The following is a 15,432-nucleotide window of genomic DNA, read 5'->3' on the forward strand; positions in this document are numbered from 1 at the left end:
TTGTTAGGGCGGAGACTTGCATCTTGTCATATAATGCATCTTGTCATTATATACAGATCTCTAGTGTAAATGGGAAGGTGCACACAGTGGAGCGAAGGAGATGAGACCAAAAATACAACATGATAACAATATGGGACACTGTGCTGAAGGGAGTTGTAGTTTTTATTATTCAAATATTCAACGTAGTTCAGTGCAGAAACGTGCTAATTAACTACAATGACCATAATCCTGTTCTTTTCCAGCTCTGACAGAGATGGATCCACTTTTACGCCTGCTACATTAGGTTGGATACACACAGACTGCATACGCCGCCACATGAGAGAGGAATGTACACAACACAACAACGAGAGAGCGGACAGAGACACTTCGTGAAAGTATCTACTTTGAAAACTCGTAAAATGATTGTCAGACAGCTCTGCAGAATACTTAGGCAGGCTAGCCTAGCTAAATAGGAGGACTAAAGACAGTACGGTATGGAGAGAACAGAGATAATGTTAGATGGTGGTCTGGCTGGCACTGCCTGAGCAGGGATGAGACGATGACTTTAAGGAGTGAAATATTACAAATTCAAAGTAATACACACAACTGAGACAATGGAATATTTTAAATGTTTTGGCAATTGAATGTTCACAATTGTTGTCTTTGGAATATCCATTAAAAAGCTCTAATCATTTTAATGTAAATATTTCAGAATGCATTTAATGTTGAAAAAAATGATCAAAACTGAAATCGAAAAACCGTGATATCTTTTTAAATAATCAAACCGACCTCAAAAATCAATAATCGCTCAGCACTACCACTGACATTCTTCTCACTCACTCTCTCCCTCCCTCCTCTCCTGGCCCTGTCTATCCCTTTAAACTCAACACAGTGCTCTTTTGACTCACAAACGCCAGCACAAATAAGGCTGTGCGCAATATGCATCTATGGCAGAGAGGAAAATCTCAGAGGAGAATTAGTTCTAATCCAGCCAACACAGCATGATAGGCATCATTGGAATAAAACACATGACAATGCTCTCTCCATTCTGCTCTCTCTGCATTGACACCCAGCACATCCAAATACAAAAAGGTTCTACAGATTCCAGCCATTCAGCAGCTTTTTTATCTGCTTTCCATCTGAACATGGATTGACCGACGGGGCCTGAAATGTCAGGGTGTGACAAAAGGCTTTTCAGGCTGACTTTCTATGAGGTCACTGTGGCCCTTTTTCTGAATCCAACCACTCCGCGAGCGAGGCGACAGAAAAGTTGTCTGGTACCTCCGTGTTTTCATACTGTAGGCAGCATTCTGCTTCAACTATATAAATGCTAGGCTATAGCGTCTTACTAAATCTTGCCTATAAAGAGAAAGAGAAATGTCACTTCCTGTATTGTCATAGTTAAGCCTATAAGTATGGTGATTTACTTGGTTGAATGCAGCGACTGGGAGTTGCTCTGGATAAGAGTGTGCTAATATATAGTCCTAATAGTCTACTAGCTAAATGATTCAAAAGTAAACGTAAAATGTGATCTCATCTCCAAGGTTGTGCTGTAGCACACCATTCTGTATGGAAATGTTTTTGTGGGGCCAGTTGTATCACTTCTGCATTTCCAACTTCTCTTTCTCCCTCCCCTATTCAGTTAAATACATAGAGATCCTATCTCATTCCTAATTCTATGGTTAAATATTCCTTCAACGTGCCTGAAGCTAGCCAGTGACTTCATTCAGCAGGGGGAGTAGCATTACATAACAGACAGACAGGCCTGTGACCACCCCACAGTTCTGCTCTATGTTTTTAATCATTCCAAGGAACTCAGGGAACTCTCTGGAGGCGTTTTACTATGAAAAACTCCCTCGTTTGAGCCTAAGAAAACACGGAAATTCAACCAATTAGAGGCCAAGTCACAGTGAACCAAAACCTCTTCGACGTGAGTGTGTGTTTTTCATTTGATTTCAAACTGCAAATAGGATTGAATTATATTGTAGATGGCATCTGCCATGGTCACATTACCTGTGATTGAAGAGACTGACCTCTATCTCATAAAAAACGGTCCCCCAAATAAACAAATGCAATACATGAATAACATTCACACAGTACATTTTGTGGTGAAAACAATACGCTGAATAATCACAACATTCATTTCTGATTAGCTGTTTACTGGAGGATGGCAGGGTGGAGGTTTAGGGAAACCCCTTATCAGACGGTAACCACATCCATATCACTTCTAAAGTTTGGTGCTTTCTGCTTTACATGTTGTGCTGAATACTGAACGGGGCAACTAACTACCCTTTTTGGGTTCCACAACTTTATTTCTTACTGTGCCTCTCATAACCCATCTCTCACACTGAAAACATTGTGCAGGGAAGCACTTGGCAGGCAGACCCAGGTCCCGGCTGCCAAAGAAAACACAGACAGGCTGCCGTCTAATGGATAGAGAGAATGAGAGCGCAAGGGAGGGAGGGGTTGAGAGAGGGAGAACGAGTGAGAGTGAGAGAGAGAGAGAGAGAGAGAGAGAGAGAGAGAGAGAGAGAGAGAGAGAGAGAGAGAGAGAAAGAATGAGCGAGAGAGAGACACAGAGAGAGAGAGAGAGAGAGAGAGAGAGAGAGAGAGAGAGAGAGAGAGAGAGAGAGTGAATGAGAGAGAGAGAGACAGACAGAGAGAGAGAGCAAATGAGAGAGAGAGAGAGAGAGTGAATGAGAGAGAGAGAGACAGAGAGAGAGAGAGCGAGAGAGAGAGAGAGCAAATGAGAGAGAGAGAGAGAGAGAGAGAGAGAGAGAGAGAGTGAATGAGAGAGAGAGAGACAGAGAGAGAGAGCGAGAGAGAGCTACACATAAGTGGACCCGAGTAGAAAAGTGATGATGTCATCAGAAAGTGACGTTATTGTAAAGCAGGGCGTAGGGTTGGCTGCTCTTCATGTAGCCAGCCCACTGTAGGGGAGGACTAGCTGTGTGCTTAATCTACTCCAGCTCCTCTCTGCTGAAAAAACACATTCTTACAGGCTGAATTACATAACGTCAGATAGTCCCCCATGTAGTCCTGCCTCCCAACATGTGCTGTCTGCTTGCACATAGTGAGGTAGTGCATTGGCTTCACACCAGACTCTTTCATAACAACTCATCCTGTGCTGTGCAATCTACTCTTACCTATATCTTTACCTATCATATTCGAAGGCCGTGCTCCCCTATTTCATATGTTGCACTACTTTTGACCAGGGCTATAGGGCCCTTGTCAAAAGCGGTTGACTGTATAGGGAATAGGGTGCCATATGGGATGCAAACTAAAACAAAAACATTATGCACTGATAACATGTAAAAGCTATTTAATTGGCTCTGAGGGTTTAAAGTGGACCAATGCGTTATATTTTCCTGTCATCCCCGATAATGAACATGTGTATCAGAGGGCGTGAACCTGCTGATCTGTGCGCAAGAGAAAAGCAGAAGTAACAGGCTATTTGCAAGAGGAATAAGAACACCACAATCCTCTAATAATTGATATCCCTCAGTGTGTCTATAGCTCAGTATGCCTATTGGCTCATTCCCAGAGAAAGCCACAAGGTTTTCTGTCTTCAGTCATATTACCGGGAGGCAAGGCCCTCGTCGTAAGTGACAGACCATCACAGACTAAAAGCCAAATGAGCACCGCTACCTGGATGATTCTGGATCTGTTTTCCAGAAAGGGGCCGTGTGTTATCTTGTTACCATGCAAACCAGCACAAACATACCATAAAGTGACAAGAAACGTACTGACCATTGACTCGTATGGGTGCCAATATCCCAGAAGTATGACACATGACCCTCCAGTGTCTTTGCGCCTATGAAACCTGACCACGGGGGGGACAATGACCTTGTATTCTGTAAACTAGTGTACACACACACACACACACGTGCCGACGGAGCCATGTGCGCCTATCACAAAGTGCTAAAAGGAAGGTGTGTGCATCTGAATCATCAACGATCATATCGACGTCCTTGTTAAATGTGCAGCCAGGGCTGGATGAAAATCAGCAAGAATGCTCAGGAAAATGTGATATGGTGTATAATTACGTCAATCTAGAATCGAAACGCTGCACATGCCCTTGATGGCCTAGTACTATAATAGGACTATAAACGGCTCCACCATTAAATCTAAACCCTTGACATATTTTCATTTAAAAAAATGATGTGCTGAATATAATATATTGGATATACATACATACATATTGCCAGGTCGCAATTGTAAATGAGAACTTGTTCTCAACTTGCCTACCTGGTTAAATAAAGGTGAAATAAATAAATATATATATATTGCTATAATAGGACATAGTCCCCCTTTGTTTATTTCTCTGTTGATATCAGAGACAGACAATGGATTGCTCTTATAGGCTACTGTATAAAGTATCACATCCAATATGGCTGCCTACCCTCTGGAATTTGTTGTTTTGCAACATAAAAAGGACACAACTAGAAGTGAAACAATGCAACTGAGTGCATCATCATTCACAAATATGACAAACATGGCATATAGCAAAAGGAAATTAGTTAAATGTATTCATGCATTAATGAATGTTGGGCTGGTGGAGGAGGTTTTTGATGTTAGGAAATGATTATAAAACAAATAGAATATAGTAAATATTAAACATAATAACATTATCATCAACAACAACATTGCAAAAAGTGTACCTTACAATGCATTTATAGTAGGTTATTTGAAAGAAAAGCTTTCAACAGTAGAGTATTTGCAAGAAAATCTTCCAACACTATATTTATAAATGGGATCAAATGAGATGAAACAGTTCTGGGGACAACAATATTATATAGATGAGCCATTTGATATTGGACGAAATAAACATCCAGCCCATGATAAGTGATACAAAAATGTGGTAACATGTTGAAAAAAAACATTACATTATCATCTAGAAGCTCACCAAATAAAAAATAACTTTTAACATGAAAAAAAAAGATTACAGGTTCCATTTGAATAAAAACATTACCGCAGTTAGATTACATTATTAGAATGCTATGCACTGAAAGGATTTTGATGGAACATTAACACATACATCGACATAAAGCGATGTATACCCGATATGGATAGTATAGAGAGAGCTCTTACCCGTTCTCTGACTCTATTTTGCGCATTATTATTTATATTCCATTTCGGATGAATAGGTGCGTGTCTTTCAAGCACAAATCTCGACCTCCTTTCCATGTGCTCGCAGCCACGCGCTCCGTGAAGGGCTGCATACAGTCAGATACAGTGGGTGACGTCACGATAAGTCAGCTCGAGCCACATAGGAGCTGCAAAGTCTAGAGATGATGATAATATCACGTCCACATCGGCGTATCGACGTGCAGCACGCATGATTTATTGGGCTCGTGCTATAAATAAGGCAGATGCTGTCGGTGTAATTCATATTTCTGCAAATGCATGCAATAATAAATAGCCACCACATACTGCCAATACTTGCAGCTTGATGGTAATGTGGATGTACCATTCAGCACTTGTCATGTGTCTTGTCTATTTATTAAAATGAGTATTATTGGGAGTGGCAGGTGGGCTTCTCCATTACAACCTGATGAAAAGGCAACAGTTTTATGCAACAGCCTGCACTGCAGTATAGGGCACTCAACCCATACAGGGAAGGTATAGCTCAGGGATCATCAACTAGATTTAGCCACAGGCCAGGGCATAATTACAAATAATTTGTAGACTGAAAATTGTCCGCAAGAAGCCCACACAGATATAATATTTGGCTAAAACATCATTATTTCAAACCTTTCTTATATTTGTATTCAATCACGTGTCTCTCTATTATGCATGGGAATAGGTGGGAAAATATTTCCAAATTAAAACCACTTGGAGCTCAATTTCTGGTGTTTTTAACAGTCTTTTATGTCCAACAATGAAAATGCTCAGAAAACTTGAGGGGTCAAATAAAACCACCCGCGGGCCAAATTCGTCCCACGGGCTGCCAGTTGGGGAACCCTGATATATTTTATGATATAGGGTTGGCATCGTTGTAAAACAGTCCCTTTGCAAATAGCTACTGACGCAACAGGTTACTAGACAGACAGATATAGGACATGTGAAAGTGTCCTGTCAAGGTCTCATGTACGTACCCCTTAACTTATTCCACATTTTGTTATGTTACAGTCTGAATTCAAAATGGATTAAATAGATTTTTTTCCTCATCCATCTACACACAATGCCCCATAATGACAAAGTGAAAACATGTTTTTAGAAATATTTGCACATTTATTGAAATATAAATACAGAAATATATCTAATTTACATAATTATTCACACCCCTGAGTCAAAACATGTTAGAATTACCTTTGGCAGCGATTACAGCTGTGCGTCTTTCTGGGTAAGTGTCTAAGAGCTTTTGCACACCTGGATTGTACAATATTTTCACATTATCCATTTGTAAAAATTCTTCAAGCTCTGTCAAGTTGGTTGTTGATCATTGTTAGACAGCCATTTTCATGTCTTGCCATAGATTTTCAAGCCGATGCAAGTCAAAACTGTAATTAAGCCACTCAGGGACATTCAATGTTGTCTTGGTAAGTAACTCCAGTGTATATTTGGCCTTGTGATTATTATTGTCCTGCTGAAAGGTGAATTGGCCTATTGGAAAGCAGACTGAACCAGCTTTTCCTCTAGGATTTTGCCTGTGCTTAGCTCTATTCCGTTTCTTTTTATCCCAAAAAAACTCCCTAGTTCTTGCCGATTTAAAAGCATACCCATAACATGATGCAGCTACCACCATGCTAGAAAATATGAAGAGTGGTACTCAGTGATGTGTTGTTGGATTTGCCCCAAACATAACGCTTTGTATTAAGGATATAAAGTTAATTTCTTTGCCACATTTCTTTGCAGTTTTACTTTAGTGCCTTATTGCAAAAACGATGCATGTTTAGGTAGTTTTAAAGTCCCCACTGTCCTCATGGTGAAATCCCTGAGCGGTTTCCTTCCTCTCTGGCAATTTAGTTAGGAAGGACACCTGTATCTTTGTAGTGACTGGGTGTATTGATACAGCATCCAAAGTGTAATTAATAACTTCATGCTGAAATTGATATTCAATGTTTTATTTCAATGCTTTTTAAAATGTTGAGCCATCTACCAATAGGTGCCCTTCTTTGCAAGGCATTGGAAAACCTCCCTGGTCTTTGGGGTTGAATCTGTATTTGAAATTCATTTCTCGACTGAGGGACCTTACAGATAATTGTGTGTGGGGTAGCAGAGATGAAGTACAGTACCAGTCAAAAGTTTGGACACACCTACTCATTCAAGGGTTTTTCTTAATTTGACTATTTTCTAAATTGTAGAATAATAGTAAAGACATCAACAACTATGAAATAACACATATGGAATCATGTAACCAAAAAAGTGTTAAACAAATCAAAATATATTTTATATTTGAGATTCTTCAAAGTAGCCACCCTTTGCCTTGATGCACACACAATGCACACCCTTGGCATTCTCTCAACCAGCTTCATGAGGTAGTCACCTTAAATGCCTTTCAATTAACAGGTGTGCATTGTTAAAGTTAATTTGTGGAATTTCTTTCCTTCTTAATGTGTTTGCGCCTATCAGTTGTGTTGTGTCAAGGTAGGTGTGGTATACAGAAGATAGCCCTATTTTGTAAAAGACAAAGTCCATATTATGGCAAGAACAGCTCAAATAAGCAAAGAGAAATGACAGTCCATCATTACTTCAAGACGTGAAGGCCAGTCAATCTGGAAAATGTCAAATGCAGTCGCAAAAACCATCAAGTGCTATGGTGAAACTGGCTCTCATGAGGACCGCCACAGGAAAGGAAGACCCAGAGTTACCTCTGCTGCAGAGGATACGTTCATTATAGTTACAAGCCTCAGAAATTGCAGCCCAAATAAATGCTTCATAGAGTTCAAGTAACAGATACATCTCAACATCAACTGTTCAGAGGAGACTGTGTGAATCAGGCCTTCATGGTCAAATTGCTGCAAAGAAACCACTACTAAAGAACACCAATAAGAAGAAGAGACTTGCTTGGGCCAAGATACAAGAGCAATGGACATTAGACTGGTAGAAATCTGTCCTTTGGTCTGATGAGTCCAAATGTGATATTTCTGGTTCCAACCGCCATGTCTTTGTGAGATGCAGAGTAGGTGAACTGATGATCTCTGCATGTGTGGTTCCCACCTTGAAGCATGGAGGAGGTGTGATTGTGCTTTGCTAGTGACACTGTCTGTGATCAATTTGGTACTATCATTTGTTTTTTCAACAGCACAATTACCCAAAACACACCTCGAGGCTGTGTAAGGGCTATTTGACCAAGAAGGAGGTTTGGGATGAGTTGGTCAGCAGAGTGCAGGAAAGGAGCAAACAAGTGCTCAGCATATGTGGGAATTCCTTCCAGACTGTTTGAAAACCATTCCTCATGAAGCTGGTTGAGAGAATGCCAAAAGTGTGCAAAGCTGTCATCAAGGAAAAGGGTGTCTACTTTGAAGAATCTAAAATATAACACATATTTTGATTTGTTTAACACTTTTTTTTGTTACTAGATGATTCCATATGTGTTATTTCATAGTTTTTGATGTCTTCGCTATTATTCTACAATGTAGAAAATAGTAAAAATAAAGAAAAACCCTAGAATGAGTAGGTGTGTCCAAACTTTTCAAAAATCATGTTAAACACTATTATTGCACTCAGAGTGAGTTCAAGCAACTTATGTTAATTAAGCACATTTTTACTCCTGATCTTTTTTAGGCTTGCCATAACAAAGGGTTTGAAAACTTACTGACTCAAGACATTTCAGCTTTTCATTTTAAATGAATTTGTAAACAAATCTAAAACGTAATTCCACTTTGACATTATGGGGTATTGTGTGTAGGCCAGTGACACAAAACCTTACTTAAATACATTTTAAATGCAGGTGTGTCCATATGTTACACAGGGCCAGTGGAGTGGAATGGATATAGGCATGACAACTTATATTATGGTCATTGGTGATGAAAGAACTAAGGATAATAAAGACAAATTCCTGCTAGAATTAAGAGAATGCTGTGGATGTCACTAAAAGTCAATGTGTGCTTAATCCAAAAATGTGGATGGAATCTCCATATGGAGGGTGTGATGCAATTACGACGGCTCCAAAGGCAAGCAAGAGGCCAAACTGGGCTCCGTACAGCATCTCCGATCACCTCCCAAATTTTGAAACAATGCGTAGGGCTCCGTATAGCTCAGCATAGACATGATTGGTCAACGGGGCGGGAGGTCCTGCATCCCAACAGCTCTGCGCTGCTCCGCGAAACGCAAGAAGAAACAACCATGACCTGGGAGTGACTGCAAGAAAAATGGTGTGTGGAAGATTATTTTGGCAACCTAGAACAAAATCTCACCTAACACATGTTCGGTCACAAGAGACTAGTCGAAGATGATTTCAGACTTATCTTGTAAACTTCAGAAGTCAGCAGGTTCAAGGCTTTAGTTAATGAAGAGGGTTGTATGCAAATTCTGCATAACTTCTTGCATGGATTTAACAAATGGATGAAAAGTCCCTCCAGCCAATGCTTACATTCCTATGCTTTTGAATCCATAACAGGAAGTGTGCAAGTGCACAATTCTAAAAGGGTGGAGAATCATGACAGTCCAGGTCCTTTTTCAACTTGGTTTTCTTCCATCTGGACCATGCAGGTTAAGACATCACTAATTCTTGCGAGGCCTACACTCATCTAATATAGAAATGAGGCATAAAACACCAAACCTTCAATAAGAAATTGATTCACCCTCAATATATTTGACCCGTGACCGTTAAAATGTCAGTTGGTTTTGCTAGTCACCGCTAGATAGAAATAGTTTGTCAAATTCCCGACACATGTAAATGTGTAGGCGAATAAAGGTGATTCCAATTCCATTGGTCTTTTATAACTTAAGACTTCAAAAAGAGTACATTGGTGCAACCTGTGCCCCTTTTAACAGTTTTTGGACACCCTTTCCCATGAGTGAAATATATTTGTTAACTGTTACCATCAGCACCTTATATGTTCATCTATTTTAGAGAAGTGTATTTATACTGTCAAGTGTTAATGCAAACAGAGCTGATGCAAGTGTCTCCATAAGTAAAACAGACCGAGGCATGATCAAAAAGAAATGCATTTATATTTCAAATGAACATAATATGGAAAAACCATTCAGTGAAAACAAGTGTCAGAACTTCCAGACAATTGAGATCCAAAAATACATTTCAAGAAATAGTCAGTAATTATATACAAAACATAAAATCCATATTTTAGATCGGGCATGCAACATGTGTAGCCCTATTTTTTATATTTTATTAATAAAAATAAACTTTAAATATTTTACTGCCCATAACTTCAATTGAGTCAGTTTAACATTGAAATCAGACAGCACCCCCCCCCCAAAAAAACATACTTTCGCATTTCAATATCAACTATACACACCAAGTCTTAACTTGCATAAAAATGCGGAGCCCAATAAGTCAATGGCGCTTTGAGCTCAAACATGAGTTCTGCAGTTGTGCCAGCTTCTGTTTCAAATGTTCACTTTTCCTCCTTAGTTGCTCTTTGAGGTTGACTAGTCTCTGCTCATCTGTCTGCATGCTGTAAATGCACTCTGTAGCCTTCTTTAGGATGACCACTTTGGCTGCCTTCTCATTGTTGGCCACATCCGGTATCTCATCCCGTAGAGCGAAAAAGCTCAGCTTGAGCTCGTTCCGCCGCTGGCGCTCCAGTACATTATGAGTCCTTCTTTTGTCGTAGTCCTCCGTGTCCGATGTCCGGGGACTTGAGCATTTGCGGTTGCTGCTGATCTGCTTGAGGACCCGGCTGCTGCTGTTCTCCAGCCTCAGCCTTTTGACAGCTGGCTGCTCGTGCCGTGTGGAGGGGTGGGCGGCGTAGTTGTGCTGGTGGGTGGAAACATGGCACCTCTTCAGCACAAGGGGACTGTGATGTCTGGTCTCTGACGTGCTGGGGTCGCACCGCTTCACCGCTTGCCTCTTCTCCACAGTAACGACATCTATCTCCTCCTCGTCCTCATCATCTTCCTCCTCATCTTCTGCAATGATATTGAATAAAACTAGTCAGCATTTACATTATTTTTGAGGAGAAACAGCAACCACAAGTCAGCCACATACAACATATCATGCCCTAGTCAGAAAAAAATCACTGCATTCCACCCCACCCCCTTTTCCACATCAGCTGATTTCTCAACATTGCAGCCTGAAACCCTCCCCCTCAGACTAGTCTGTAGGCATATTCGACAGCGTCATAAATCAGCGTTAACATGCAAAGAGAGAATGCATTTTGCTCAAATAAAAACTGCCATTACACAAAACGGTCAAGTCAAAAATCCTAAATCGCAAGAAATTATAACACTGCTATTCAGCTTACCGGAGTCACTACCACTGCTGCTGCTGCTACCACTGTTGGGTGGGGTGTCCAATGCCAAATCCGTGGGTGGTGCCACCTTACTTGGTTTGGGAGTCTCAGTTATTGGGTAGGGGAAGACCACTGAGGGATCAATGCATTCTGACGCGGAAGTATTCGGATCCTGCAAGTAGTTTGCGTTCAACCGAGTAGGACACTCTGCGTTGTCGCCAACGGCTGAATCTTTCCTAGCAGCCTGGAGCGATGCGAGTCTTTCAGACACCACTTTCTCCAACTTGGCTGTAGCAGAGAAGCCGCTCCACATACAGTCCTGAATGATGATTGACTTGAGGAAGGTTTGGGAGTAGTCGGCATCGCAGATGAAACTCTGGTTTACAACGTCGTCCCCGAGAAACTCGGTCACCATTTCTAGTTGGTCAGCAGTCGATGGGAAAATACTAGACAGTGATGGTCGGCTCGGGGAGAGAGGAGGAGTGGGGAGCAACTCAAATTTCTTCCAGATGTCCTCGCTTGGAGCCGGTGGCTGAAGCTGTCCTGGCTGCTGGTGATAGAAATCCTCATCTTCGTTGTCAACATAAAAATATGGCTGGATAGAATCATAGTCGTAGTCGTAGTTTTTACTCGCCAAACTTGAATTCAGCGGCATGGTGGCTCTTTTCTGAGTGAAAAAGATGGTTGATGTAAATTAGTTGGTTAAAAAAAAAAACGAATGCATCAACTTGCATGCAAACTGATATTGGTGCATGCACATAAAATGCCACAGTTCATAAAAGCCCTGTCAAACAGCTAGCAAGCATGCAAAACCCAACAGCTGATACAAGTACTAAGTAGTTAGTCGGTGTGTGGCGCCCAGGACATTTAAACCGAGTAGACATCGCAAGAATAGAGGCTAGTAAAGTGCATTTATTATATAAGACATATGCAAACATGTAACAAGTTCAAAATCTTTACCAGATAGATACCAAGCAAGTCTACTTAGCCAACGGTCAACTACACGGAGAATGCAATGTCATCAACACCTTCCTTACCTTAATTTTGAAAACAAAGTGGAGAGTACTTCACTCCGAGATGTCGAAGTCGAAAACGCGAAAAATGGAGCTTGTAAGAAGTATTCCAACAAGATAGTTACGTTAATCCCTGCCAGCGTGTGCGGCAGTGAGATGTTGTTTTCCTAGTAAAATGATTGCTGGCTGAGAAGCATTCATAAAGCGCTCAGGCTTGGTCCGCGATGTAGAAAGATGCGTTGCCTATCAATTGCTGCATGAGAATCACAGCTGAGTATTCCGCGGGGTTCAATAAAAAGGTTGTTGTGCTCTACATTTGACGTATCCCTCCGCCACAATTTTCCCGCCAAACACCCATCGCATTTTTAAGTAAATAATGAAGAGTCCCGTGTTGACTATCGATGATAATTATCGTTACAATCTTCAATATATGTTCGAATTCACATAATTCAGTCATCGGAATTTATTTCAGGAGATCCTCATTCAACTGGAACTATTTGTTGCGGAAGGAGAATTAAGTGGGAGGAGTTTCAAAAGTGCATTATTCCACAGTGCATTATACACAAAATCAGAAGTAAAAGAGTGCTTATTGGAAATTGCATACATGCATAAAAGTAGAGATTGTACTGCCCACTGCTGACCTAAAATTGGGCATTTACAATTTTATGAAGTTATTTAGCATACTTACCTTGCCAAAGTTGAGTTAAATCTGATGTGAGAATGAGAAGATGCACGACCAGTTCACGTGCACAACAATTCAAAGCCTGTCATCAAATACATCAAAATAAATGTTTCAAACAGGGTTTTCAGTAGGCCTACATGTACAAGGGCCTACAGGCCCTGTTAATTCCCCAAAGTAAGGGTGACTATAGAGGGGATGAAATATTTTGCCTGGGGTGTATTCATTACCTTTTGTAACAAAACCGTTTACCGTTTAAGAAGCAAACGGAAGGAAATGAAAGGGGCCTACCTGAATTTGTCAAATATGAACTATTTTTTTGTTGCAAAACGTTTGGTCTTGGAAAACGTTTTGCAACATAATCGGCATAATGGATACACCCTTAATTGACAAGACATGCAACATACAGCAAGAAGACATGCTTCTTTAGGTAGGCTACTGCTGCAGGTGAACCCAGTTGATAATTCCTGATATGTGTTGGGTGTGAGCTTTGCCTTTGGCCACACCAAGGTTAATATAATCAGTAGTGAGGAGATAAGATGTTGGCTTCTAACAGGCCAGTTATAAATGTACTGCTAAGTTTCGTTTAAAAAAATGAGCACATTGAAGGAGAATAACGACATTGGAATGTCCTCAATGAAAACAGGCGGTTGTTCGATTGACATGGCACTGTAGCCTACCTCTTATCCATGCAGCTTTGCTACTGCCATGCTGCGGTCAAACAGACATGTGGTAGTGATGCGCTAGATATGAGAATGGTTCCGTTAAATTGATAGAACGTACCAATGGTGCATACTGTGATAAATCAATTGTACGGTTGTAGAGCACCCCCTGGCATCTAAAATTCGACAGTGCAACATCAGAACAGGTGGTGTTTTAGATTTTATTTGATGAATATAGAAACAAATGGTCTTAAAACACAATTTTTAAAAAGTGTTTATGATGAAAATCGATAAACAATGCATGGAAGATAGCCCCTATCTAATAAATGCAGGTGGAGTCAGGGCCAGTTGATGCTACTGGATTTGGATTCTTTTAAATTCCGATTTAATAAAATGTGTATACAAACAATGTATACAATAAGTCATGTCCATAGATAATGCAGGTGGTATACAATATATTTGACAGAATATTTTTCAATATTCATAAATTAATGTACTTTTATTTTTATTAAATCAAAATACTATACTAATATTACAGAGCAAGCCGCGCTTTGTAGCACCTACTGATACAACATTATGGACTCTTAAAGGAAACCCGGGTAAGGCCAAAATGTAATAAATATGGCAACTATTATTAATTACTTCTCAATTATGCTTTTAGATAAACCATTCTAATAAATGTCAACAATCCTTGCTCCAAAGGACCATTAAATTACTTCCTTTTTGTGAGAAAAAAAAAGAAGTTTTGTCCTGGTTTCATATGGAATCACTCATATCATTTAGCTTGAGACCTAGTCCTTGCAGAAGTAAACTTAGCTCGTAGGTAGGTTCCAACTACCCAGGGGCCCACTCACTGCTACTGATTCAACAGTTGTTTAGGGCCATTTCACAACTCAGTGGCCTTGTGGTTAGTGTTCACCCCAAGATTAGAATGCTTGGGACTGCCCTTACTGAGTTCTTGTCCTTGGCATACAATGTTGTAAGTTTACAAGTATATTATTGCACCAATTTCCTATTTAGGTTCCTGACATATTCATTTTGCTGCTTTTTTCAACCCTTTTTACTGCACAACCCCCATAAAAAGTTGTGGTGGAGGATCTGGAGGATACTGTCAAAATATTTTATGTAGGCTAGTAGTGTGTTTTAAAATGTATTCAGCTGACTAACTTTATCCCCCTGAGACTGAGCAACAACAAAAAAGGGTTTTGGATTATGATTAAACATGTTTTTACATCATAAGTGTTGGGGTGAAATATTTATTGATTTTTTTTTATTGAATGTGCACTGAATTTGCCATTAGGACTTGGTTGAGGGTACATATGAAAAATCTAACATTACAGTAAATGGGGACAATCAAAAAAAAAAACATATCCTTATGTCCACTACAGAGGACATTTATTAACAAGCTCTTATTTAAAGTATGTAAAAATATTACACTGCTCTGCAAACTCAGCAAACTATTCCTGAGATATTTACCTATTAGAAACAATTTGAATATCAAACTCACAAAAATTATAATACACAATTACACACACTTACCATAAAATGTGCTAATTATGATGGTAATTGTGATGGTAGCCATTTTGAAGAACCAGAAAAAAAACATTGGGTACGTTCGAGTGGATCACTTGTCAAGTCAGTGACCATCATTGGTCACATTTTTCAATGTGTGTTGCATTATGGAGTTACAAATTGTCGAATGAACGTTACAAAAAATCCTGTGATCAAATTCATGAAGT

The 15,432-nt window shown here is 40.0% G+C and overlaps 1 protein-coding gene and 1 long non-coding RNA gene across 3 annotated transcripts in view; both read right to left on the minus strand.

Annotated features, from left to right (window-relative positions):
- The window catches only part of LOC139366764 (uncharacterized), a 49,092-nt gene extending 43,886 nt beyond the window's left edge, over positions 1-5,206 (minus strand). Inside the window, exon 1 of the long non-coding RNA XR_011626795.1 lies at positions 5,071-5,206. This is a non-coding gene — a long non-coding RNA (uncharacterized lncRNA). The remainder of the gene's footprint in view (positions 1-5,070) is intronic.
- A 4,870-nt stretch (positions 5,207-10,076) lies between these two features.
- LOC139367162 (transcriptional regulator Myc) lies at positions 10,077-13,117 on the minus strand. 2 transcript variants are annotated; one of them, XM_071105286.1, is made up of 3 exons: positions 12,377-12,620; positions 11,352-12,006; positions 10,077-11,016 (listed from the first exon to the last, which is right to left on the minus strand). In XM_071105286.1, the coding sequence occupies exons 2-3, from the start codon at positions 11,992-11,994 to the stop codon at positions 10,442-10,444; spliced, it is 1,218 nt and encodes a 405-aa protein (XP_070961387.1). In that variant the 5' UTR covers positions 11,995-12,006; positions 12,377-12,620; the 3' UTR covers positions 10,077-10,441. The 2 variants fall into 2 exon arrangements, with proteins under 2 accessions (XP_070961387.1, XP_070961388.1); XM_071105287.1 differs by lacking the exon at positions 12,377-12,620 and adding an exon at positions 13,041-13,117 and having other exon boundaries at positions 10,083-11,016.
- Positions 13,118-15,432: the final 2,315 nt, after the last annotated feature.

The sequence above is a fragment of the Oncorhynchus clarkii genome, chromosome 15, assembly GCF_045791955.1.
Source record: "Oncorhynchus clarkii lewisi isolate Uvic-CL-2024 chromosome 15, UVic_Ocla_1.0, whole genome shotgun sequence".
Taxonomy (NCBI): Eukaryota; Metazoa; Chordata; class Actinopteri; order Salmoniformes; family Salmonidae; genus Oncorhynchus; species Oncorhynchus clarkii.

Bases quoted from the DNA above. Each gene is read 5' to 3' on its own strand.
- LOC139367162 (XM_071105286.1), bottom strand. From the start codon at position 11,994: ATGCCGCTGAATTCAAGTTTGGCGAGTAAAAACTACGACTACGACTAT. The intron at 11,017-11,351 runs GTAAGCTGAATA...ATATCATTGCAG, and splicing joins CAGCAGTGGTAGTGACTCCG to AAGATGAGGAGGAAGATGAT.